Source organism: Girardinichthys multiradiatus, chromosome 20 (genome assembly GCF_021462225.1).
Source record: "Girardinichthys multiradiatus isolate DD_20200921_A chromosome 20, DD_fGirMul_XY1, whole genome shotgun sequence".
In the NCBI taxonomy this organism is placed as follows: Eukaryota; Metazoa; Chordata; class Actinopteri; order Cyprinodontiformes; family Goodeidae; genus Girardinichthys; species Girardinichthys multiradiatus.
This window is the reverse complement of record NC_061812.1, coordinates 35027058-35054391: the sequence shown is the minus strand read 5'-3', so window position 1 is coordinate 35054391 and position 27334 is coordinate 35027058. Positions and strand designations below refer to the sequence as shown.

The following is a 27334-nucleotide window of genomic DNA, read 5'->3' as shown; positions in this document are numbered from 1 at the left end:
TGGAATTCTTTTCATCAATGTTACCAATGAAACTGTTGGGAAAGTGTGGGTTAGCAGGCAGAGCATTAATCCGAGAAGCAAAAAGAGACTCATGGTAACTCTGGCAGAATCTGTGGAAAGGACAGCTATTAGCCGCATTCTCTAGGAATCTGGTGTTTATAGCAGAGTTGATCGAAAGCTATTAGAGATCCTGTTTGCCACAAGCCATGTAGTGGACACTTAAAACAAGTGGAAGAGGTGCTCTGATCAGAATGAAACTTTTTGTCCTACACTGAAAAACACTTTGTGAAAATTAACACCCTGAACCTACCACAGGGAAACAATGGTGGCACTATCATGTTGTGGGAATGCTTTGCTCTGGAAGGTAAGAGAAAGCTGGTCAGAGTTGATGGGATGATGGGTGGAACTAAATGCAGGGTAGTACTGAAAGACAACCTGTTGGAGGCTGCAAAAGTCTTGAGAATGGGGTGGAGGGTTTACCATCCATCAAGACATTAACCCTAAACATACAGCCAGAGGTATGATGGATTGGTTTACATCAAAGCATATTCATGTGTTGGAATGGCCCAGTCAGAATCCAGACCACTGAATTTAATTATGCACCCGTGGCAAGACTTGACAGTTGATGTTCACAGATGCTCTTCGTCCAACCTGACTGAGCTTGACCTTTTTTGAAAAGAACAATGAGAAGAACAATAATACGTCTAGATGTGAAAAGCATGTAGACCGAGACCAATGGACCAGCTGTAACTAGAGGGAGCAGTAGTGTTGACTCAATGGGGCTGCACGCAATATTTTTTTGTTTTTTACTTGAAAAAAAGAATTGAAAATATTAGAACAATTTCCTTCAGAATTATACACTCCTTAAGGATTGTGGCTGTAATGTGACAAACCGAGAGAAAGTTCAAGGGGTGTACATACTTTTTCAAGGCGCAGTAAAAACCAAACATGTGAGGCTCGCTGGACAAACGTCTTCTATTATTTTTGAATAAACGACACTTACGAGGCTGCTCTCTCTTTGTTTTTCTTTGGAATCTGCTTGACTTTCTTCTCCCCAGGGGTTTGCCTTGCCTTCGGTTTGCCTTGGTCTTTTACTCTTGTTTCCGGTTGAGAGGCACTGCAGGACAAATCCTCGTTGTTCGGGGACTTCGATGTTTTAAAAGGGTCTATGGAGTCATCAAAATGTTCCGGGTCGAAACTGTATGAGCCCTTAGGCAGCACAGCAGAGCTGCTCACCTTGCTGTTGCTACCAAACGGATTGAAGTTTGGGTCGTCCCATTGACTGGGATCAAAGTTATAAGTTCCGGTTTTAGGTATAGGAACATCGTCCAGATTCAGAGGCGCAGAGGAGTCTATTGCAAAAGGTTCTGAAAGTGGCTCTGAAACACCTTCGGATACAGGTTGGGGAAGAAGTTCTGGAGCTGTTTCTAACACTGGTTCAGGATGTGCCTCCAACACTGTCGGTTCTGGTGCTGGTTTCAAAGAGGTCTCTGAGTCTTTTGGCTTCTGCTTCTTTGCAGCAATTTTGCTGGTTGTCCTTTTCCCCCCTAATTTCTTTGGAGGGGGCTTTCTGACGGTTCCATCATCCAGACCAAACTCCAGCACCACAGGCTTTGTCTCTGAAGATGGATCCATTATTTCCGAGTCTCCCTGTGCTGTTTTGGTGGCCTCACAAGCAGGCAATGACCTGCAAACTGGTTCTAGCCTGGGGAGAGAGCTTGAACCACATGGTGGAGGAGAGTTCTGGATTTTGGATCCACCGCTGGTGAAGGGGTTATAGCTATCATCCAGTTGGTCTGGGTCAAAGTTGTATGTAGCCTTGGGACCTGGAGGTTCTTGTTCCTCATCTGTATGGGGAAGAGGACTTACTGGGTCTTTTATTTTCAGGGATGGGGGCTTGGACCTGCTAGTTTTAATCTTTTGAGTACGTTCCACGTGGCTAGGGAGGGCATTGTAGTGATCCTCCAGATCAGCATCAGGTTTCAACTCAGGAGGCTGTGAAGCACTTGGTGCTGCAGGTTCACTGCTTGCTACTGAGTGGGGTTCCGGGACAAAAGTAGGATCTGGAACTGGAACCAGACCTGGGACTGGGTCTGCTTCATGGATGAAGTTTGTGTCTTGGGATGGCTCAAAGAGGAGAGCTGTGCTCTGAGCCTCTTCCTTCAGTGAGGATGAATCAGGAATGGGAAAAGAATCCAAGTTTTCTGAAGGGTGCTCTACTTGGCCTTCATCTTGATTTTGGACTTCTATTTCGAGCTGACCTCCCACAGGGACTACAGGCTCATCCAGACCCATGTTGTGGCTCAGTGTGGTATCTGGATCCCTGACAGGAACGGTCACTATCAGGTTCTCCTCCTGCTCCAAATCTGCGGAAATTACAGTAGAAACAAAAACAACATCACCGACAGAACCATGACACTTGAAGAGTAAACATGTTTCTAGTGAATTTTGATTGGTTGACTGAAAGCAGGTTACACACCCGCCAACTGTTCTAGTTGCTGCTGTTGCCATGGTGATGTCTTACTATGAGTTCCATAACATTGAAAGGAAACCAACGAATACGAAAACACAAACAAAACCGACGTTCATTTATCTTGAGTCGTGTCTTGTGCAAAAACACAAAAAAACCCCACAAAAAACAAAAAAAACAGAGTGGTGCAGGTATTAGCTTCAGGGAACATTTTGACACTGCGGCATATTTCAGTACATCCGTCATCATCATCGCTCTGTTCATACAGCACCATGTTGCTTAGAGACCAGCAGAGCCTGCACAGTTTTAACTGGCTAAATTTCAAAATGCAGTGTTGCAAGAATTAACACCTTAACATCGCCATACACACACGTGTACTCCCTCACACACATGAATATTCAGTAATACAGCATTGTAAAAATGTATTTGATCCCTTTCAGATTTCATCTTTATTGGTTTGTCACAATTACATCGTCAAACAAATGATATGAGACAAAATAAGTCTGAGTAAATACAAAATGCAGGTTTCAAATAACAATTTCATTTATTATGGGGGAAAAAAAAGCTATCCAACCCAACATGGCTCTATGTGAAAAAGTAACTGGTCCCTAATCTTCATAACCGGTTGTGCCACTCTTGGCCAAAACGACTGGCATCAAGTGTTTCTGTTAACTGACAAAGAGTATTTTTCCATCCCTTGGAAGAAATGTTGTCCTCTGCAGAACGGAAGGTTTTCCAGCATGAACGACCCATTTAAGGTCATACCACAGAACCTCCATCAGATTTATGTCTGGTGTGTTTTGGATCATTGTTCTGCTGCACAACTCAGGAGTGCTTAAGCTTAAGTTCATAAACTGATGAGCTGACATTCTCATTGGGTATCCTCTGCTAGAGAGCAGAATTCATGGTTCCATCAAGTCGTCCTGGTCTTAGAGCAGCAAAGCAGCCCAAATTAATCACACTAGCAGCACAATTGTTACCTGCTAGTAGCTTGTTCTTTTTCTAAGGTTCTGTGATAGTTTTACAGACATTGCAATAGGATGCACAGCTCTGGAAAAGTCCCACCTTGGCGAATGTGAGACAGGTTTTTATGTTCTCTTAGAATTCTCCCCAGGATGCAATTTTAACTCAGTCTCTTTTTATAGTTTAATCGTAAACGTGGACTTTAACTGAGCCAAGCGAGGTCTGCAGTGCTTTAGATGTTCTTTTGTTACTTCCTGGATTAGTGAATATAATTTGGTAGGCTGGCCACTCCTGGGAAGGAAGGTTCACCACTGTACCAAAGAGGACAAAAGTTCTCACTGTGTTTCACTGTCTAAGAACAAATTTCTATCCTCCTTCAGATCGATTGATCTCATCTGTTCTTGAGTTTCTTTATACTGGTTGCTTTTTGGTATATTTCAGCCTACTTCGTGTTGTCAGACAGAGTCTATGTCAGTGATTTCTTGATTGCAGTGTCAGTTGTGTCTGTCTTGGCTATTTTGTGTTGTGATCATTTGCTTTTATTTCAACTCAACAAAATACAACAGAGGCACTCAATTTAGACCCTTATATTGAATCTGCTGCACAATAGTGGTGGAACACGTTTTTTTAAATTCACATTTCAACCCAGAAGCTGAGAATGAAAAGGTATTCATAGGTATCACCTTATGTGATGGCTAAATTAAAGTATTCAGGAAAGGATGTTTGAATGGGTGTCAATAGGGTCTTGTTTGGGTGGAGAGTTATATGTGTGCAGTGTACGTGAAACTTTTAGACTATGAAGGTGAAAGGACTGAGGTGCCAATTTTTTTACGTTGACCCAAACCATTAATGTTTTGGAAAATCTCAATTCTTCAGCATTAAAAACAGGCAAAAATTTTGATTACAAAATACAAATCTGCTAAAAAGACTAATGGGTCCCCACAGGGTTAGTTTCCCTCAGTAATAAACACCAAGACAATAAAATCTCCAGCAATGAGTCATATCCTTCCAATCAAAGGATAATATGGTTGGTAAAACCATTTCTTTTCTTTTGTCTGATTAGACACTTCACTTTCGGAAAATGTTGCTGGAGCTGTTTTGCAGGAAGGATTTACTTCATCTGAAACAGCAGCGGCCTCACACACAATGCAGAAAGCCATTTAATTAAAAAAAAAAATCCTAAAAACACGCTCTGACATGCTACGTTCAGCCGGTCCCCTTGCTGGGACCTCTGTCAGTGACCGGCACAAAGCAGAGGTAACCAAAGCGCCGAGCTTTTGTTCAACCTGTTGAATTCTAGAGCAAAGGTCGTTCCCACACTCTTCTACAAGCCCCTCCTCTTAGTGAATCAAATATCAGAGCATCAATCGCAATCACACCAATAACAATCCAAAACCCAAACTGTGTGCATTCCAGCTTACATTCCAGCTATTTATTAAAGGTAGTTTAAAGCCTATCCAGGTGTTAAATAACCCTGTTTACCTTTAAGAAAATACCACAAATGATGGGATCTCTATAATACAAAGAGCATATCAATATTTACACTGAATATCAAATTTAGAAAAGGAGATAAATTCTTACCAAAGGCTAAAAACCTTCTGATATCTTGGTGCATTTTAAATAAATGACCTCCTATGCATTTACAGAGTGACATATGCTTACACAGTTCAGGTATGTGTCACATAAAATTATTAAAAGAGAAGATTTTTCATAAACAATGTATTTTCTTCTTTTGTTTATGAGGATGTGAGGCCTGAATAGTTAGAGCGCCATCAAAAGACTCGTTTCCATAGCAACCTTGGATAAGGGTCTAGCAGCCGTGTATTTGAACATGCAGTTAGTTCCTTCTGTTGAGTTTTTGAAATGTTAATAAGAACCTTCAGGTTCCCCAGGGAGTCACAAATGCTGCTGGGTCAGACCAGCCTCTCAGCTGCTCTCCTCCTCCTACTTTTGTTTTGTTGCTCTGCAGTGGCCTCACCTGTTTTGTCTGCATTGGTGTTGTTGTTCTCCAGCTCTCCCGGGACGGGCTGAGGGGCGCGGACGGGAGTCAATGCTTCAGGAGTATCAAAATGACCCTCTGACTCCGAGCTGCAGCACATGCAAATGTGAGAGAGCGCAGAAAAACTATTACATAACTGAAGAGCAACGATCATATTACAAACACTGTCAAGAGTCAGTGGTGGTGTGTATCCTCCTGGATTTAAAATAGCTGAATTATTATGCAAATCATTTTTCATAAAAATACACTCAAAGCTTTGAAAGGTACTTGGGTTTGTGACTTAAAATTATGTAATCAGATAGTTAACATGTGCATTTTGTAAAAGCAGCGTATTACAAGATAAAGTTTGTTCATTATCTTATAAAACCCCTTGGTGCTGGTGAAAACTAAAAAAACTAAAATAAAATAAAGCCTCAAACCTATTTTCCTGATTTTTAATGCACTAAACTGACCTGTAGTCAGCTTACATTAACTCCTCATGGATGTAGAGAGATTTATAACCCTCTATTTAATCTGACAAAGTGCAGAAGAAAGAGTAACCAAAGTAGAAGTAAAACAAGAGGAAGTACGTAGGACAACCTACCATTTCCTGTTACACTCTAAGAACAATGCAGCCTATGACATGAGAAATAGAAAAGAAAATGACATAAAAGCTGTCTCTATTGTAGCCATTTTAAGCATATGTGGACCTTCCTCAACACTGACTTTTAATTTGAATTTACAGCACAGATTAAATCCCATCTATCTAGTATAAGTGATCCATATTGGGCCAGTGTAGATCGATATATTGATGCAGGGGACTGTATCAGTGCAGGAAGGGAGGAAGTCATGAAACTAGTCGTTGTGTTTGTGATCTTGGTGCAACAGAGTTATCAAGGCAGACACTGATGATGTCAACACGTGTTTGCAGCTTTGGACTCAATCCTGTGTGGATTTTGGGCGTCTGTTAGAAATAAGCTCGTAGTTCTGTAGCTAAGAAACACAGTTAGGGACAACCTAAAGCACAGACCAGACAGAAACGCGTCAACACTTCACAAGAAGCAAAAACGTCGACACACACGTGGAGACAGATATGTCACTAAACATGTGAGATTTGGAATTTCTCCAGCTGACAGGTTAGAGGTTCGTGTGAAGAAGCCCCCTCCTCCTGAGCAGACAGTGTGAATCACCCTGACTGTAGTCTCACGGCTTCAGCACAACACTTGCCTGCTTCCTCGAGATCTGTCCTCCTCCTCCTCTTCTCTCCTTCCCCACTGCTCCCTTCCCTCGCTGTCCTCCTGACCCTCTCCATCCTCCTCTCCCCCTCGCACCGCCGTCCACGTCCATTTGGCCCACGACACCGGGGACAGCCAAGACATCGCTCCTTATTCGACCAAGTTCTCCAGCTGACTCACCAGTAACCAGAGCTTGGCTTCCACTCTGTCACTCTTCTTCAGATTTCCACCCCGCCAGCAACTCTCACATGTCTCCATGAGTTCCCGGATTCACACGAAGAGAAGGAGCCCCCAGCTCTGTGCCTATATCTGGCGCTGACAGTCCCTCCGTGGCTCTGATCAGCTGGTTTCTCAAATGATCCGCTGACTCTCTCCTCCTCTGATCCCCCCCCCCCTGCATCCTCCCCGCTCCAACCTCGGAACAGCTCACAGGCCACAAATGCAGCAAGGGAGGGGAGGAAGCGAGCTGTAAGCTCTAAAACCCCGCTGCAGCTTTGATGAGTTCCCCTGTGGATGAAGAATGGTACGTCCCTGTCAGACCGCACCTCTACTCTGAGGTAGAATGAGCCGCCAAACAAACACAGAGGGAGGAGTTGGAGGTAGAGGAGGAGCTGAACTCTGGGGGGCTCTGCGTTTTATAGTCGAGAGAGGTTAGGAATGTGGGGGCTGGATCTTCAAGACTTATCCCCCCCCCTCATGTTTCTCCTCTCCTCAGGCTCTTCAGCAGCTAACTGTTGACTAGGGGAACCAGTTCTGCTGGATGGCCTCAGGAGAACTACCTGACTGGATTCAATTTGTCTGAGGAAACACTCCAGACCACTAAACAAAGAACCACGTGGTTCCAAAAAGGAAAAAGTCATGGGAAGGTTGCATGTTTACAAGTAAAATGCTTGTCGTGTGTGTCGGAAAGGGTGCAAAAATATGGGTTTTCTTTAAAAAAAAAAAAAATTGCAAAGATTTTACTTTTAAATATATATATATATATATATATATAGAGAGAGAGAGAGAGTTAGATGAGTTGAAGCTTAACTCTTTCCACATACTTTCAGCTAGAGACACCATTAAACTTTAATTGGAGGACAAGATGTCCTTTTTCCAAAATGTTTGGCTTTTCATAATATTTCATATATTTTTCTGTAAACAGAGAACGTCACCTTTTAGCTCAGCTCTCAATTTACCGCTCGGCCTACATTCCTACCCTCACCTATGGTCGTGAACTCTGGGTCATGACTCAAAGAATGAGATCCTGGATAGTGTTGGAATGTGAGACATTACTCTGAATTGAACTTTCAAATTTCTACAGCTTTTCCAAACAACCCTTTTCTTACTTCTGGAGATTTCTCCTTTATTTAATGATTAAAATGATGACATTTTGTCCAGTTTCCATTTGTCTGTCATATGATTGATGATTTTCTGTAAAAAAAAAATCTCCCAAGAGCACAAAGAAGCCACACCTCATCTGTCATTGGGTTTGGTACAAATTCTCATATGTCTCATGTGTCTTGGCTTAAAAGCTTGTTTCGCTGTGGCTAAGAAGACTCTCTTCCCAACTTCAGTCAGCATCTTCACAAGGTCTTTTGCTTTTGTTCTTGGGTTAATTTGGACATTTCGCACAAAAACACATTCTTCTCTGGAATAGAGAACATATCTGCCTTCTGAACAGTTTTATGGCTGGACACTCCTGGAAGTTAAACACATGTATAACAGTTTGAATAGATGAACGTGGCACCTTGAGGCATCTGGAAACTGTACTCAAAGAACCTCTTTCTGATATCTTAGCTGATTCTTTCTCTTTTTCCATGATGTAACACAAGAACAGTTTATTCAAGGTGTTGCCCTAAAATACATCCACATGTGTGCCTCTGTTGAACTTAAATGTTGTAAATTAACCTATCAGAAGTGTACAAAGCCATGACATCATCATCTGGGCCTTCATACATTGTTTAAAGGTACAGTAATCTTAGTGTATGTCAACTTAAAAATTTGAACAAAGTAATGAGAAAAATGTCTCATTATTTTAGCATTTAGTAAACAGTAATAAATGTTAGAATCCTAACCGACTTAAAAATCTTTAGTCTGATTTAATGTCAGACGGTAAGAAAAAACAGATGTGTTTTTTTATGCAGTGTATGTAAACATCTGTATTCATCTGCAAATGAAAACAAATCCCATAGACTATGAGACTGATCATAACTAAATTACACAATGTAGAGAAGGTTCAAATATAACACTTTCCAGAACCAAGATGTGAATGTTCAGAAGTCACAACAATGACAAAGTCTATCAAAAAGTGTTGAAAGAATCATACCTAAACAGCTAAATTAAGGTACTCATGTTCACATTGAGACTTATCATAAATTAATACTCTTTTTTTAAACTCCAAATGTTTTTGCACCATGGCTGAAATTAATTACCCCTTACTGAACACTTTGTAGAAACTGTCTGAGTTTTTTGTGCTCTACTTCCCATGGCCAGATATTTTGCTGTGGAGCAGAAGGAGAGAGAGAAACGAATAAACGTTCTAGATTTCCATAAAGGAGCAAAGACACATAGCCTCAGTTGGACTCAGAGTTTCCACATTATAACAGGAAGGGAGGAGTTTCGGTTCTACCCACTTATTTTTGCGATCTGTGTTGGGTTTGTGGCTGGAGCGAATAGGAACAGCGCATGCATTGATTGCAGTATTTCAAAGGGATTTTCCTGCGGGAACAGCAAAAATCTTTCTGTCTTAATTTCAAACTATTAACTAAAAAACTTTAAATCAGAGCTATTTCTTTTCAGTTCTCCAAAACAAAACATGGTCAACTGTCTATTGTTTTGTTTACCTTCTTTAAGTGTATCTTGAGTTTCTTGTTTAAAATTGGCACCAATAAACATCACTGGGTAGCAGGAGGCAGCTGTGTGTGTCCGCCCTGATTAAAGACCGGCCCATTCTTTAAGGCTGCTCTGCCACCACCAACAGCCTCAGCCTTGGCAAGAGCTTGAATCAGAGCTCTTGCCAAGAAGTCTGACGCTCCACCAGAATCCAAACACAACCTGAAAGAGCTCAGATTTCAGTCACAGCAGGAGGAACCCTGCAGACCTTTTATAAGAAAACAGCAAGTCCCTTAAAAAAGACGAAAAACCAACTTGTTGTATCACATTCAGACTTTAGTGTAAATCTCACTAATGACCCAAATACTCTGTATATAGTTTCTGGTTTAACTTATTGTAAAAAAAAAAAAAAAAAATGCCCACAGAAGAAGAATAAAGTGGAAAATGTGTGTTTATGCATTGGAAACACTACAATACTTTTCATATTTCTTCTCTAAAAATAGAGCAAAGGACAATAGAGAAGCAAAAATGATTATGTAACTGTCCTTCCTTGCAGGCCTAGAATCCATCTACACAGCTTGGCCTTGGCTATGTCCTGTAAATCTATGTGACAGCACCAGACATTCCAGGAAATGATTGAACGTACAAACGAAGGGACACAAAGGTCAGAGGAAGAAGAACTGTCGAGGGGAGGAGAAAGAAGAGAGGAAGTAGATGGGAAACAAGAGGCAGAGATACAAATGAGAATGAGGAATGAAGGAGAGGAACAAGGATGGGCTCAAAAATCAGTCTGAGTAAGCACAATGAAACTTACACTTCAGCCTTGTGAGGAATCTAATGCCTTTTCAGATTTTAAGTAACACCAACTAAAAACGTAAAGGTGTCTTTAACAAGTTGGAAAACGTTTAACAGGTATGTTCATTTTCACACAATTTTTCTGTGGTGATAAAAAAACATCAAGTCAAATATATTTATGGTACATTTTTCATATTGTTTCTGGAAATGATTATTTCCAGATTGCATGTGCTTGCTGACATCTAGTGGTAAAACGCCATCACTGTAATGGAAAACTGGATTTCCCTAAAATGTTTTCCACTGCTGAAAACCTTTCCTAAGATAGTAAAAGAGGGATCTGTCTGTTAAAAAGACAACTAACAATGTCCCAACATACATTACAAGTGCCCAGGGATGTTAATGCAGCCATTCTTGCATGAATGGCGTATTGAGCGAGCCCCTACTTCTGTGCCCAAAACCCATTTTCTTTTATTTGGCCATACAGATTAAACGTTTCACAAACCTAAACTATATTTGAAAGAATCTATGATCACTATAGAATAATTCAGTAGAGGTTTAACTAGTCTTCTATGTAGTTTATTTTGCTTGTCCAATCTAAGGTGGCCCCTTTGCCAAACACTGACAACTGAGCAAGGTCCTCCATAGATTAAAGGTTTCTTAATCCCAAAATAATCTTTTTTTTGTCTGTCCAGTTCACAGTTTAGCAGTCTAAGTAGTTGATATTTTGGAATGCACAACTCAGATACTAACTTTATGGCATTAGGGTCCTCATTTCAAGCTCACATGTTGCCATTTCCTTCTTCTATTTTATGCGCATAAACAAACCATTTCATACCCAATGTACAAAAACTGATGCGTATCAGTTTATGTTTCTTTTTATGGATGATGAAGACCTATAGTAATGAAACTTGTTAAATCTCATGTATAAGTTACATGAATAATATTTTCTGAAAATCTTTTGTTACACTCGGTTTCCGCTGATTGTGGTTGTGATTTCTCTTTGTACCAGTTCACACTTATGGAGTATGATAATATATGACCCCTGATCAAACTTTAATAACTAGGTGGCATCCTGCCGGTAGGTATAAATTATTTGAATAATAAAACCTAATTTTCTTACCATAACCTTTGATTAGATTCAAATTATCAAATGAGAAACATCATATAGTAGACAGCTGAAACTACCAAGGACCAGTATGGCAAGGAAATCACATAGAGTTTAGCTAAAAATGATTTATACCTTTGACAGATTTAGACTCGAAGTCATGTTTTAATTTGACCCACAGTTCTTCTGACTGGGAGTAATATTAACCTTTAGGAGTGGCAGATCTAGAGTCCTTACTTGAATCTGATTGGGGAATGCATGGATGGAGCTAAAGATTAGTATGATGTCAAAAAGGCCTTCCAGCCTCAAACACTCATCACTAAAGATAAATTGTCAAAATACCAGTAGAAACATACAAAAGGCTGGTCAGCATTTTTAAGAAGGGTTTGATTGCGGTCATGTATATAAAGGCTTTTCATTAATTATTGAGGAGGGTTAAATCATTTTTTTTCAACAATGATACCTGTTGAACATTATCTTATGATATCTCAGGCGATGTATGTGTGTGATTTTCAATCAGAAACCAACTAACTACATCTAAATCTGCCAGTGTTATGATTCATTTTAGGCCAAACTGTAAAAAGTCATTGATGCAGGGTTGCTAACTCTCACTTAGAGCAAAAACTCATGTTGTTTTGGTTTTCTTACTCTACTCAAATAAATCTAATTTCAAATAAGGTTCCTGCACTGGAATCAGAATTTCGTACTCGGACTGGACATTAGGAAGGGCTTACTGGGGATGTTTTGCAAACTATGTATTTTATAAAGTTTAGCGACCCATATAACTGAAAGGTGTTTTAAATTGCAACTATTTAAAAACAAGCATAGCAAAGCCCCACCTCTAACCTAGGCCTCAACACCAAGCACATGATAGTCGTACATATCTGCAGACTCTCACAACAAAATTAATTTTATCACGTTTCCGGTTTATGACTATGCATAAAATATGAAACAATATAAAGTGAAATGACTTATCAATGTAGATTGTGTTTAAGGTCAGGGTTAAGGAAAGAGTTACTATTAGATTTTGGATGAGACTTTATGGACTAGAAAGGGGCTAAAAGTGGTGGGGCGTGAGAATGCAGGACCTGAGAATGCTGCCAGCAGCCAGATATTTCTTCTTCTTTTTAGTGGTGGTTGGCAAACATTTAGAGTGCATTCCTGCCACCTTCTGAATTGGAGTGTGAACCAGAATGGGAAACCTTTACCTGACTATAAATTCCTGTTTTTATAACAAACTGAAAAAACGGCCTAACTAAATTATGTTCAGAATTTAAATGAAGCAATTCAAGTAACCTAAACTGTACTTGATGCTCATGAAACCTGCACTGAAGAGTCTTTCTCTATGATATCTTACACAATCTATTAATGCATGCTCATCTGTCTCTTGAGTCTGACCATATTCAAATAATCCTGTAGGATGTTTTCATATTCTATATAGAGTGCCATTTAAACCGGTATGACCAAATCTAAGCCTTGATAAATGTCATCTTACCAACTGTTTTTGAATGTAGAAAAAATGTCTCCCTTTTTGCCTTTTATTCCATTCTTTCCACCATTCTTTTTCATTTATTCCTTCAGTATAGATTTAATTTCTGTTTTGCTGTATGAGATAGGCAGAGTGATTTCTGTCTTTTTGGTAGCTTTTGGCAGATTTATCTGCAAGTTCATTATCTCAAACTCCTGTATGATCCAGGACCCAGACTAATCTCACTACAATTCCTGCTCTTTTAATTCCATATAGTAGCTGTAAAATTTATATAACAATATCTTGCCTTGCTGTATGAAACACTAGAATTTGTAGCAATTAAAACCGACTGATGTTTATTGCTCTCTACCCACACCAATGCTAAAAGGATGGCAACTAATTCCCCAGTACAAACAGATAAATTATCACTTACTTTCCTTATACATCTTAAGATTTACTTCTATTGGCTTTATCCTTTTAGTAAAAATGGCTACTTTAGTTTTTGCCAATAAGAACATGAATCCCCATTTTAAGGTCCATGACTCTACCTCCAATATTGCCTCTTGTTTTTTTTTTTTTAAAGATTCACAATTTATCCCCCTTTATCATATAACTCCATCATCTGCAAATAAGGAAACTCCAAAATTCTGCTCGATACGATAAAAATCATCATGTATCATAATTGAAAAGAGTACTGGCCTAACAATGCTACCTTACGGAGTGCCATTTTCAATTAAATAATCGGAACTAAATTCATTACCTACCCTGATGCAAGTTCTTCTGTCAGTTAAAAATCTTTTTGTCCATTTACTAATTCTACCCCTTATTTCAAGAATATGCAGCATAATCATACGTCCCTGCTTCCACATCATGCCATCTGCCTTCTTTACATCTAAAACTACAGCAATGAGACTTTTTTAACTTGTGATTTCTCGTCTTCCAACCAAAAAGCAGGATAATTTGTACTTCTCCCTTTCCTAAATCAACTCTGATAGCTTTTAAGTATACCTTTTGTTTCTATATTATAACCGTTCTGCTCTGGTTACTCAAGTCCGTTTTTCCAGGCAAAGTGAGTCCATTTACCCTTTAAACTCTAAATGACATACCACAACTCCGTAATTAAATTTGGAATATTTTATGTAGAAAAGCAGAAAAATAGCACAACCACGGTAACCCGGGCCCAGTCCTACTCCTCAAGTGGATGAAGAAGGTGATACCCCGAACAAAGGAATGCACATCATTATAACCTCTAGGCTCTGCCTTGTTACATGAGACCGAGCACAAACTTCAGTGTATCAGAAAATTAATGTGTCAGTCTGGAGCGGATTTAACTGGATTGAGCAGTGTGGTCGGTTACTTTCTTTACTTTTCTCTGTTAGATTCTGCAACATACTATATATAATCTAAACCTTACCAGGAGTTGAATCCTTTGTCTTATTAAGAGCATTATTCAATTCCATAAAAGTAAACCTACTATTAACATTTTTCTGAAAAACCTCTTCTTTCTGAATTGCCTCTCTATTACTTTGTACTGTCAAAGCCATTTGCCTTATTTCCTCATTAGTAAGAATTATGTACCTTGACAAATGTTCTAGCCAAAAGTTCTGCCTTCTCCTTATTTTCTATTACCACATTTTCTCCATCTTTCATGATTGGATACCCATATTCTGGCCTGTTCCCACTCATCCTATCATTTTCCATACCTTTTGTAATGATATAGTTCATCCAATAGAATCACTATACTTCCTCCACTACTCCCTTTAAGCACACTTTATCGCCTTACTCACTATTGCCTATTTTGTTTTATATTGAATTAAACTTTGAAAATTATAAGTCAATTTAAGAACTCTAAATGCTTGGTTCCGGCATTTCACTGCCTTTGTGCAGTCTTCGGTCCACCAAGGAACAAATGTTTTCTTATGACTGCTCCTATATTTAGGAATTGACTCCCTTGCAGCTACCAGGATAGCATTACATAAATCCATGGTAAATTCACGAATACTTGGTTCTGTTACTACTTCATTAATCTTTCTTTCAGCTATAAAAGCAAATTTATTGCCCTCGCCTCTTGTTCTTTTTTCTATCAATCCTTGCATCTCCAAAAATCGGAAAAAGATCTCTGCCAATGAAGCTTTCTATAAAAACTCTCCATCCTATCCTACTTGCCAATCGCTGAGATACAACTGTGAGATCAAGTGCTGATTCTGATCCCTGTGACATATTCAACTTTGTGCCTGTCCCATCATTAAGACACGCCAACTCCTTTTCACTCAAAATCTCTAAAACATTACAATTTACATAATTTCTTTGACCTCAGAATGTGTTGTGTGCATTAAAATCTCAACACCAGATAAGGCCTCCTTTGCATTGACCAAGTAACGACTCTATCTTTTCTTTTTCTAGTCTCCTACCCATGCACACCTCAGTGACCACCACCTCAAGTTCATTATCTATTGTTACCTGTTGATAACTTATTCCTTGCCTAACAAAGGTTGCACACCCTCGCCCAGTACCACCACTTCTATCTTTACATAAAGTTGTATATCCTTTAATTATGAAATCAAAATTAGGTTTAAGCCATGTTTCCTGGATGCATTTGATATCAGGTTTTGTTAAACATTTGGCCATTTGCTATTAAATTTCTACAATTCCATTGAAGCACAAGCATTCACTGAGGTTCTGGTAGGTTTGCTCAGAGGAGCTTTCCTGACTAAGGTATGCATGGATTCTTTCCCAAGAAATATTTTTCAAATTCAAACGTTTTCTGCTGCCTTTACAACTAATTTAATCTTTTTGGTTTTATTCCTTACTTGCTCTGAACAATTTATGACAGCCAAACAGCCCTAACTTGTCAACTGAAAATCCATGATGATGTATTTGGCCAGAAGGTGGCGCCACTTCGCCTGCTACAGAAGACTTTCCCTGTGGGGAAATTACTTCTCCTTCATTACTTTTATAAACCTTTACTGCTTCAGCATAAGACATTTTCTGCTCTTTTCTAAGCTGTTGAATGCTTGCAGTTTATTTCCTCTCTGTACATCCTCCATATGCAGCTGTATGATCCCCTCGACAGTTATAGCACTTTCCTGTAGCACCACATTGACCATGCTCTCCACCACATCTCCTACACCTCTGTTTGCCTTTACAAACATTAGCAGTGTGACCATAGCAATGACACTTGTAGCATCTGGTGGGGGGAGGAACATACTCTTTTACATTAAAGGTTAAATATCCTATCATCACCTTTTTTGGAAGGACTTCTTCATTAAATGTCAAACAAATTCACTATGAACTTTTACTCGGTCATGGCTGCTTGAAGTTGCCTAATCTCCATAATGTTGCCCACTCTCAACTGTTGTTTGAGCTCAACTAGGTTTTCTCCAAAGGGGATCCATGAAATCACTCCCCTAACAGCTCTCTGTTCCCCAAACACTTTCTTCTCTGCTATCATCTTTTTAGATACAATTTGAAGTGTATTGTTCTTTTGTTCAAGATTTCTACATTTTAGACAGAGACATCCATCTTACAATACTTTTGCCATTTCTATTTGACCAATCTCAAAGCTGAAGTCAAAGACATTGGGCTAATTCTTGAAATCACTGCCTTCCTTAAATTTAAATATGACTCTAAATTCTTCTCTTATCATTTCCTTCTTTCTGACATCTGTTGAAGATTGTAAGTCATCATTTTCTAAGGCTCTCTTATTTCCCAGTAGTTGACTATTCGCCCTATCGACCCTTCCTCCTTTTTTCCTCACACTCTCAGGTGTCCGGATCATTTCATCTTCACCAGATGCTCCACCACTACTACTTCTACTAGCCATTCAGGTTCATTCACAATCTGGGTTGTGCCTCACCGCCAGTAGATTGAATTTCTAAATCCATCAAAGTCATATATAGGTTTAATATCATATTCTATTACCACAGGCGTTCCAATGAGGCTTATATGTCAGATAAAAACCACCTTTTGAAAATAACATCCTTTAGGCAGGTATTAAACATACTTTTAATTTAGCTCACATTTCTGCATTATTTTTTTTATTGGTCTGATGTAACATTTTAATCTTAAATGTTGTGTTTTCATTAGCTCTAAGCAGAAATCATCACAATTAACACAAATAAAAAATTGAAAACATCAGTCTGTGTGTAATCAATCTAGAGTGTATAACGTCAGTCAGTCACTCATTTTCTATACTGCTTCTTCCATAGTGGGTCGTGGGGGAGCTGGTGCCAATCTCCAGCAGTCTATGGGCGAGAGGCGGGGTACACCCTGGACAGGTTGCCAGTCCATCGCAGGGCAACACACAAACAACCATGCACAGACTCATTCACACACCTAAGGGCAATTAAGAGAGACCAATTAACCTAACAGGCATGTCTTCTGATTGTGGGAGGAAGCCGGACTACCCAGAGAGAACCCACACATTAATGTTCGAGAGTCGAACCAAGAACCTTCTTACTGCAAGACAACAGTTCTACCAACTGCGCTAGTGTCCCAGTATATAATGTATTTAGTTAATTGAATTATTGAAAAAAAAAATGAACTTTTCAAAACTATTTTAATTTACTAAATGGGTCTGTGGATTATGGATTAATTACCCAATTTGATCTGATTTTCCTAAAACCTATTTGAGACCCAGTTAAGACCTAATAGGTCTCCAACTGATTTTGCACATAGGGGTTGTATTTAGAGAACCAAAGTGGGTCACATACACGAATCTCATTGTGAGCACAGGCCCATTTAGTACCCTCCCATCCTGAGCAAAGTATGACGCTCACATACATCCATGTCTCCCCTAATGCTCCACTCTTGACAACTCTGGATATAAAACTCACAGCTGTCAACTACAGACCTGTGCATTTAACTGTATGAAGGGTTATGGCGTTACCTCCATACTCAGTTTCATGAGGAACATTCGAGGATCAACGAACAATTAACTTTTAAACGTCAGATGCAGAGCTTACCAGTGGTCGTCGCTAGGTGGCGACACCGTTCTTTGTGATTGGCGCCAGACGTTGAAGAGGAATCACTTCCGCCGTTAGTAAATGGCGGTTGCGAGCACGGTGGACTGTAAACATTTCAGCTGCCACAACTGTAACTGTCTAATTGTCCTAAAAACATGTACTTTGTCCAACACGCATGGAAGTTACAAGATGTCTATGTTCAACTTTCAGGTCGTCGTGTTGAGGAGAAAGTCGCCTCCCGGTCGCAGAAAACAAAGCAAACGGTAAGAAAGAAACATGGAGTCCGGAGGTATTAAACTGAGTGATGTTTGGACCGCCTATAAACCGAGCAGCGAATGATTATTAGAAAGGCCTCAGCCTCTGGTTTGTAAGTAACTTGGTTAAGAATGTATTATTCGTACTGGAGCTCTGACTGTTGTGGTTCCAGGTTTCCAAATGGAGGAGGAAGAAGGAAGAGGAGAGGAAGACTCGGAGTGTGAGGTGGCTGAGCTCCGGCTGAGAGTGGAATCACTGAAACAGGAGCTGAAGGAGTGCCGAGCCGAGCTGACTAAGTTAGAGAAGCAGCTTAGCCACTCTGAGAGGATGCAGAAGAGCACCGAGAGCTACAACGAAGACCTGAGGAAGCAGGTCAGTCATCCTCAACACCAGCAGCGTTCAGCACCGTCTGATAACTAATCGCACCCCCCATCCCTGTTAAGGTACAGAGCCTTGAAAAAGTATTCAAACCCATTGAGCCTTTTCACATTTCACAACGACAAACCTCTGCGGGTTTTATGCGACAAAGTAACACAAAAGAACAGAATTGTGAAGTGGAAGATAAATTATTTTCAATTTTGTCTACAAGAATAGAATCTGAAAAGTGAGGCAAGCATTTGTGCTACCCCCTTTCTTCTGATAACCCTTAATAAATCCAGTGCAGGCCAGGGATCAAGTTCTGAAGAACGTTAACGCAGGGATAGGTTATAAATTAACATCCCAAGCTTTGAACACCTCACTGAGGACAGTTCTTCTGGTCTGTATAGCAGTGTGACAAGGAGACCATCACTAAAAGCTGTAGATGTAGAGGACACAGAAAACATGAGGAAGAATGTGCTCTGATCAATTGAGACTGAAACAAAACTTTTTGGACTACATGTAAAACCTTACGCTGCGCATTACCTTAAGCACACCATCCCCATGAGATGGGGGCCATGATGCTGCCATCACCATGGTGATGGCAGCATCATGGTGTGGTGATGCTTTTCCTTCAGCAGCAGTTTGAAAATGTTGAACAGGTAAGAATATTTTTTACAAGGCACAGAATGTAGAAAGGCTTCATAATAATGTTGGGACATATTGTTGAGCTTAATGCAAAATAAAGAAATTCTGTGAAACTGGGAGGATTCTTAAACCAAAGGCATAATATATATTTTTTTGTATGATCTCAGGTTGACCAGCTCAGCGCAGAGATTCATGAGCGAAAGAAGAAAGAGAAAGACAGGGTAGAGTGCGAAACTCAGACAGAAGAATATGTGTGGACAGAATCTGGTGCGTCTGCACATCTTCTCAACTAAAGGATGTAACTAAGGTTTGTTGAGACGTTAAAAATAACATTCAGGGTATTTTTTTTTCAAGATTACTACAATTACTATTATGGAAGCTACTGTCAGAATGTCGAGGGGGCAGATTCCCAGGAAAGTCTGGACACGGCGACGGCAGCAGCCGGGGATGTGATTGAGGATAGTACGGCAGCCGAGGCATTGAAAGCAATTGAAACAACGGCCCCAGATGTGTCCGCCTCAGCAGAAAGCAGCGATGTAGCTGCAACAGTGGTATGTTTTTGTTTGAGCTGTTACCTATAATGTAGCTATAAAACCCGTGTTTTTACATTGTCATTAGATTTAAAGCTAAAATCTGAGTTGACCATAACATTCATAATAATGTCTGTTTCAGGGAGGTGATGCGAGCTCCATAGCTGACATGCTGAGGGCCACAGCTGAAGAAGCCATGACACAGACTGGCTTTGTCTTTGATGAGACATCTGGGATGTATTATGATCACAGCACGGGCTTCTACTATGACTCGGTTTGTTGGTTTTCTTTAGAGCCAATCGGCTGACTGGTGGCAGATTCGGTTTAATTGCTCGTTTTTATTGTAAACTTTCTTCATTTTTTCCCCCCTCTTTTCCACAGGTCAGTCAGTTGTACTACGATGCCAACACGGGCATATACTACTACTACGATGCAGAAAGCGGACGGTATCAGTTTCATTCCAGGATTGAGGTGCCTGCCGTGCAGAGCTCTGCCGAGCCTTTCCAAGAGACCCATGTTCCTGACAAGAAATGGAGGAAGGTCCAAAAGGGAGTCAAGAAGGCGTCACAACAGGATGAGGGGGTATGTAGCGACTGGATACAACGCATCATTACTTGGAAATGTTTGGTGGATGACGGCTGGCTTTTTTAAGTTGTGCTTTCCCTACAAGTTCGCTTGACTTTAATGGGTCTCAGTCTTTAAGAAATCTTGAATGATTCTGTCTGTAATGATGCAGGATAGTTGACTGAAGCCTATTCTTCTGACCTAGGTTCAAGATGTGACAAACTCTTTGGCTAAAATGAGGATTTGCTCTTACTGGAAAACTCCTCCCCTCAGAGGTATACCTGTAGTTTTACACTGCTAATGAATGAAATACACCGACAGACACGTTTAGTGATAACCTGGAAAAGATGTGTAACAAATGTATAATAAATTGGGTCTTTTATAGCAGTAGCAGAATCTCACACTGAAAAACTGAGAACAATCCAACATTTATTTTGAGTAAATGAATTGAGTGTGAGGGGGAAAAAATCCCAGGTTTGTGCAGTTATTGACTCCCCAGCGGTTTATACCTTTTCATCCTCTATATTCCACAAGGTCGAAGGACTTTTGACGGTTGCTGTTTCCGTCATCTCTTTAGATCATCCAGAAACTTAGGTCTTCTCGTCTCTTGAGTGCCCCCCACAGGTGTTGGGTGGGGCTTCTGTCTGAGGCCTGTGACGGCCATAGAAAGAGGCAGGGTTGGTGTCTGGCCAAACATTTCTTTGTTAATTTGGTTTCTCGTTTGATCATTTTGTTTTATCTGACTGCCTGTTTTCAGATTTCTGTAAGAGACGAGAGTCAGATATTTTGTTAAAAATTTTTTCCAGATTGTTCAAAGAATTCACGATGCTGAAGCACTTTAACAAGATTTCCCGGAGTGTTTGGAAGGGAAACAGACCCACAGCATCATCATTCCTCCACCACACTTAACAGTGGGAACAGGGTGCTATTACACATGTTTGTCCTTTGTTCCACTCCAAACCCACCTGGAGTGTTTGTTGCAGAAAAGCTCAATCTTAGTCTCATCTGACCAGAGCACAGAGTTCTAGTTAAAGTTTCGATAGTTAGCCAGTTCCCCATGTTTTCCTTTGCAATGGCAGCAAAAATACCCTTTTTTTTTCTTGCTTGTCTCCCAAAACAAGCATTTGGCTCATACATTGCATTTGATGGTTGTTGTGTAGACTTGGTGACGTCAAGATGCCCATTTTTACTGTAGTTCTCAACCCTGAACTTGGCGAATATTTTTTTTTCTTCTCATTGTGAGTGCTGGCAAGGTAGATATGGGTCCTCCAGCCTATTGGCCAGGAGATCAGAGAAATGGGCCTCTGTGTCACATCATATTAATACCCCACAGAAACAAAAAGTAATGGTTTATGAATTAAAGGTTCCTTTAAACTGTTATCATTTTAAAGAATGATGAATAAACAAACTTATATTAACTTCAAAGGATTATTAGAGGTGCCTATAATTGTGAAACAAGAGTGTATAAATGTATTCAGTTGAGGGTTGGATTTCTCTATGATAATGAATTGACTTCAAAGACTGAGACCCATGAATTCTGTGACTGAGATTTGGGATCAACAGTAAAAAGTCAGCCGGCCCGCTGCCATTGGACACAGTAAACTCACTGCTGACTGTCTGGTGGCAGGAACACAAACTGGATGAGGCAAAGCTGGAAACGGAAGAAACTGATCGGCCCGAATCCCGAAAACTGCACCAAAGGTCTTGTAGCCCAGACTTGGCTAAGGGTAGAAGAGACTCTTCAAAACATGGGAAAGAAAGAGACAAATCGCCATCAAGGAGAAGAAGGCTGAAAAATGGCTCGCACTACGAGGATAAGGGCAGTTCCCGAAAGAAGCGGAAGAAATCTAAGTCAGAAAAGAAGAAGAAGAAGAGGAAGAAAAGGAGCCTGGCTCGGAGCGATGAGTCTGAGGGCAACAGTGAACCAGAGGAGGGCGAGATCACAGAGTCTGAGAGAGAAGATTTGGTATCCACTTCATCACCTTCATCATGTTCCAGCCCCAAACATTCCAGGGAAAGTCCTGAGTCAGAAATGGAAGTGCACAGCCAAGAAGGTGAGAGGAAAATTATTCCAAAATCTGACAGATGTGGAACGCAGATGTCTCAAACTCATGCTCTGGGGCAGTTTATTAAATCTATTCATAACATCAAGCTAGAACTCACGATGGGTCGTCTGATTGTTCTGATTCTTCCTGTAAGTCGTTCAGCTGCTAATCCTGCTGGTTTGTTCCGTTTCTTACAGTTAATAACTTTTGGCCTCCCTGCGTTCGAGTGACTGTGGTCAGGTCTCCGGTGCTGCAGGTGGGAACGCTGTTCATCATCACAGCCGATTCTTCAGCTACATTCGGCAGGTTTGTTCTTTTCTTTTCACTGGTTTATGCACAGTGCTCCCAAAAGTATTCACGCCCTCTTGACATTTTTCCCCATCACCCCCACAAACTTCAATGTGTTTCATTGGGATTTTATGTGTCAAACCAGCACAAAGTCTGGAATTAAGTAAAAAGCAAAATACACAGTTTTTAACATTTTTACAAAGAAAAATCTGAGAATAATGTTAATCGGTACTTTTTAGAACCCCCTTATGCTGCAATTTCAGATGTTTTACATGATGCTTTATGACTCTACCAGCTTTGGGCACCTAGAGATACCTCAAGCTCAGTCAGGTTAGATGAGTATTTGTGAACAATGGTTTTCAGGTGTTTGTCACATATAGTCATGGTGAACATCCACCCCCGTCTTAAATGTTTTAGAGCCTCTAACAGGTTTTTTTTTCTCATTACTGCCCTGAATTTGGCTCTGTGCATCTTCTATTAACCCGTTTCCTCTTTTCTGTAAAAGGAAAGTATCCCCACAGCCTGATGCTGCCACCACCATGTTTCACCGTGTAGGTGATGCATACATGGTGATCTGCAGTGTTGGCTTTCCGCCACACATGGAATTGGAACTCATGTAAAGTTTATAGATATTTGGGGATCTAACGTAAGAAAATGGTGAAAGGTTTTAGGTGTTAAATCCATTAGAAAGGGGCTGTAACTGCATGAGTCCCACTACACAGGGGATGCTGCTTTGTAAAAACATTGTGACTTAATTTGAGCAAATATTCATCTTATTATCTCGTATTTGTTTGCAGAGAAAAGGACATGAACCATGCAGTTCGAATAGCAGAAATGGGTGTCAGCAAGGTACACTTCTCTGCTTTTCCTGCGACGGTGGAAATGATCCCATAGTTTCACGCAGTGTTTAAAAATGTTGCATGTTTGGTTCCAGTTCCATGCAGAGGTGTATTTTGACCAGGAACAGCAGAGCTACATGCTGGTGGACCAGGGAAGCCAGAATGGGACGGTCATCAACGGAAACCGTATATTGCAGGTCAGTAAGTCATCTCAGATAAACCAGAAGTGAAAACTTGCAGTTGAGCTATGATTTCCTCACTGAGTCTTCCATCTACAGCCCAAAACCAAGTCAGAGCCTCATGCACTCATGCATGGTGATGAAGTTAAGATGGGAGAGACTGTGCTGTCCTTCCACATCCACTCAGGTACCGATACCTGTGACGGCTGTGAACCCGGGCAAGTGATGGCTCACATCAGCAAGCACCGGAGGGAGGAGAGCACCGGTGAGCAAACAAGTCCACACGAACCTTAGTATGGGTCATTTAAAACTCTCCAAAGTTCAAGCTAACTCTCTTGTTTCTAGAAGGTCCTGGTCTCAGCAAAGAAGATAAAGAATCCCTGAGACAGAAAGAGCTGAAGCAAATGAAGGCCAAATATGGCCTGCAAGTGAGTGTTTAAACACCCGTAGCCTGTCTTTGGGTTAATGTATAAATCAAGCTTTTGGTATACATGGCTGGTCATCTCTTTGTTTTACCAACATAGAGCAGCGAGCATGAGGAGACCAAAGCCCTAAAGAACCCGAAATATAAGGACAGAGCAGAGTCTCGCCGCCAGACGGTGGGCAGTGAAGGCGTTTTCCAGCGAGATGACGCACCAGCTTCTGTACATGAGTAAGTGCTTAGATGACCTGGCCTTTTAAGGAAAACACTCCGTTCATATGTTCAGGGTTCCTACATGGTCTGGAAAAATCTGGATAACTACAAGAAAACAAAATGGAAAAAATATTTGATTTCTTGTCTACAGGTCCTTCTCAGAAAATTAGCATATTGTGATAAAGTTCATTATTTTCCATAATGTCATGATGAAAATTTAACATTCATATATTTTAGATTCATTGCACACTAACTGAAATATTTCAGGTCTTTTATTGTCTTAATACGGATGATTTTGGCATACAGCTCATGAAAACCCAAAATTCCTATCTCACAAAATTAGCATATTATTAAAAGGGTCTCTAAATGAGCTATGAACCTAATCATCTGAATCAACGAGTTAACTCTAAACACCTGCAAAAGATTCCTGAGGCCTTTAAAACTCCCAGCCTGGTTCATCACTTAAAACCCCAATCATGGGTAAGACTGCTGACCTGACTGCTGTCCAGAAGGCCACTATTGACACCCTCAAGCAAGAGGGTAAGACACAGAAAGACATTTCTGAATGAATAGGCTGTTCCCAGAGTGCTGTATCAAGGCACCTCAGTGGGAAGTCTGTGGGAAGGAAAAAGTGTGGCAGAAAACGCTGCACAACGAGAAGAGGTGACCGGACCCTGAGGAAGATTGTGGAGAAGGGCCGATTCCAGACCTTGGGGGACCTGCGGAAGCAGTGGACTGAGTCTGGAGTAGAAACATCCAGAGCCACCGTGCACAGGCATGTGCAGGAAATGGGCTACAGGTGCCGCATTCCCCAGACCTGGGCTACAGAGAAGCAGCACTGGACTGTTGTTCAAAATTCTGCATGTCATTCGGAAATAAAGGTGCCAGAGTCTGGAGGAAGACTGGGGAGAAGGAAATGCCAAAATGCCAGAAGTCCAGTGTCAAGTACCCACAGTCAGTGATGGTCTGGGGTGCCGTGTCAGCTGCTGGTGTTGGTCCACTGTGTTTTATCAAGGGCAGGGTCAATGCAGCTAGCTATCAGGAGATTTTGGAGCACTTCATGCTTCCATCTGCTGAAAAGCTTTATGGAGATGAAGATTTCATTTTTCAGCACGACCTGGCACCTGCTCACAGTGCCAAAACCACTGGTAAATGGTTTACTGACCATGGTATCACTGTGCTCAATTGGCCTGCCAACTCTCCTGACCTGAACCCCATAGAGAATTTGTGGGATATTGTGAAGAGAACGTTGAGAGACTCAAGACCCAACACTCTGGATGAGCTAAAGGCCGCTATCGAAGCATCCTGGGCCTCCATAAGACCTCAGCAGTGCCACAGGCTGATTGCCTCCATGCCACGCCGCATTGAAGCAGTCATTTCTGCAAAAGGATTCCCGACCAAGTATTGAGTGCATAACTGTACATGATTATTTGAAGGTTGACGTTTTTTGTTTTAAAAACACTTTTCTTTTATTGGTCGGATGAAATATGCTAATTTTGTGAGATAGGAATTTTGGGTTTTCATGAGCTGTATGCCAAAATCATCCGTATTAAGACAATAAAAGACCTGAAATATTTCAGTTAGTGTGCAATGAATCTAAAATATATGAATGTTAAATTTTCATCATTACATTATAGAAAATAATGAACTTTATCACAATATGCTAATTTTTTGAGAAGGACCTGTAACTTAATTCCTTATCATGTCCTTCATTCATTTATTCATTGTCTGACCACTGTAGAAATCTCTGCCATACTTGGAGAGGTAACTTTATTAGTAATTTTTAAGAGGAGATAAGGGCTGAGAAGTCTGGAATTTTAAGTCTGGGATTTTTCCATGGAAAATGTGTGGAAACCCTGCATGTTTCTCATATATTGTTTTTTGTCCTCTGAAGGGAGATCAGTGAGGTCAACAAGGGCCGGAAGATGCTGGAAAAAATGGGCTGGAAAAAAGGAGAGGGGCTAGGAAAAGAGGGAAGGGGAATGATTGATCCGGTAAGATAATCCTGTTAATTAGACATGTAGCAATCAGTCTTCCAGAGATTAAACGATTTCTCCTGGATCCTTTGGTAAAATGTTGAAAAATTATTTCTGCATCAAACCCAAGAACTACAAACATTTTCAGTCTATAAAAGGTTCAACAGACAGGATGTATTCGATGTATTTGTTGAGTTTAAAACAAATCTGGTTGGATTTGGTTGGATTCATAAATTAGAGTAAACTGCAGCGAAATGTTCCTTGTTTATGTGATATAATCTTCAAAACCAACAAGGCCTGCGTCAACAGGACAGACGTCCAAAGGCCGATATCGGCATCGGCCATAAAAAGCCTGATCAGTGCATCTCTTGTGTTTATGTGTTCCAAAGCCTGACAGTCTGTTGTCCTTGTTCCAACAGATCGAGCTGAAAATCCGGAAGTCCCAGTCAGGTCTGGGAGCGGGTGGCTTCATGTCCGCGGACGACATTTCTGCAATCAGATCCAAGTCCCATAAGAACTGGGAGAAAGCTCGCGAGCGCTTCGCCGACTCCTGTCATCCCGACCTGCCAACAACCAAAACCCAGAAGAGTAAAGCCTGGGTCCGATCAGAGGAGGCGGAGGACTCACAAACCAGTTTGGAAACAGGCAGCCAGGGTTAGGAGTGACTTACACCTGAACTCACTGTTGGTTTAATGTGGAGGAGAGGAGGGAATGTCCTCACTTCCTAAGGAAAATATGATTGTGTTAAAGCTTGAGAAACTCCTGGTACCAACTGACCGTTTTGTTAACAGTAACACCGAACATTGTTTATATGTTTGCTTTCTTCCTGTAAGTATAAAAGAGTTGTAGTCTGAGTGCTGTGCATCAGCCCACTTTCTAAAACTTGTCCCACTTTTCTTCTCTGCATGGAAACCGTTCAAACTAAGAACCGCGGCTCAAGCTGAGCTGCAGGACACAAGCCTCCTCAGGCAAATATTGACATGTCAAGTTATAGTTCTCAGAGTGAGATCATACTGTAACAAGACAGCCATGAGTCTATTCTAACGAAAAGCAACGATTCATGTTGAACATTTGATGAACTTAAAAACAAACATGACTCATTTAACAGTTCTTTTTTAGTAGATAACTTTTTTGGGATAACATCTGTTTATGACCTGCTTAGAGAAAATCCACATTCTTCTGAGTCCCCAGAAGCAAACATTTCACAGCCTGTCTCCTTGTAGCCTT

General features: G+C 40.7%; 2 protein-coding genes across 6 annotated transcripts in view; one reads left to right on the top strand and one right to left on the bottom strand.

The window, feature by feature from the left end:
- The window catches only part of tacc1 (transforming, acidic coiled-coil containing protein 1), a 40458-nt gene that overhangs the window by 11857 nt on the left and 1267 nt on the right, over positions 1-27334 (bottom strand). The window contains exons 1-3 of one of the 3 annotated variants that reach the window (XM_047348816.1): positions 6639-7210; positions 5412-5521; positions 1004-2366 (exon numbers count right to left, since the gene is read on the bottom strand). In XM_047348816.1, the coding sequence (XP_047204772.1) occupies positions 1004-2366; positions 5412-5521; positions 6639-6790 (1625 nt within the window). In that variant the 5' untranslated portion in view covers positions 6791-7210. Of the gene's footprint in view, positions 1-1003; positions 2367-5411; positions 5522-6638; positions 7211-27334 lie in introns of those variants that run through there. The other 2 variants (XM_047348817.1, XM_047348818.1) reach the window with 2 other exon arrangements.
- Positions 17816-27217, top strand: aggf1 (angiogenic factor with G patch and FHA domains 1). 3 transcript variants are annotated; one of them, XM_047348820.1, is made up of 16 exons: positions 17816-17922; positions 18003-18055; positions 18220-18419; positions 19220-19319; positions 19407-19603; positions 19725-19856; positions 19964-20164; positions 21774-22200; positions 22389-22497; positions 23277-23328; positions 23414-23515; positions 23597-23762; positions 23846-23925; positions 24022-24149; positions 26026-26125; positions 26527-27217. In XM_047348820.1, the coding sequence occupies exons 3-16, from the start codon at positions 18228-18230 to the stop codon at positions 26764-26766; spliced, it is 2226 nt and encodes a 741-aa protein (XP_047204776.1). In that variant the 5' UTR covers positions 17816-17922; positions 18003-18055; positions 18220-18227; the 3' UTR covers positions 26767-27217. The 3 variants fall into 3 exon arrangements, with proteins under 3 accessions (XP_047204776.1, XP_047204775.1, XP_047204777.1); XM_047348819.1 differs by having other exon boundaries at positions 23843-23925; XM_047348821.1 differs by lacking the exon at positions 21774-22200 and adding an exon at positions 20352-20421 and having other exon boundaries at positions 23843-23925.

Coding starts and splice junctions, on each gene's coding strand:
- aggf1 (XM_047348819.1), top strand. CDS start 18,228: ATGGAGGAGGAAGAAGGAAGAGGAGAGGAAGACTCGGAGTGTGAGGTG. Junction 19,320..19,406: donor ATATGTGTGGACAGAATCTG/GTGCGTCTGCAC, acceptor TTTTTTTTCAAG/ATTACTACAATTACTATTAT. Junction 24,150..26,025: donor GCACCAGCTTCTGTACATGA/GTAAGTGCTTAG, acceptor TGTCCTCTGAAG/GGAGATCAGTGAGGTCAACA.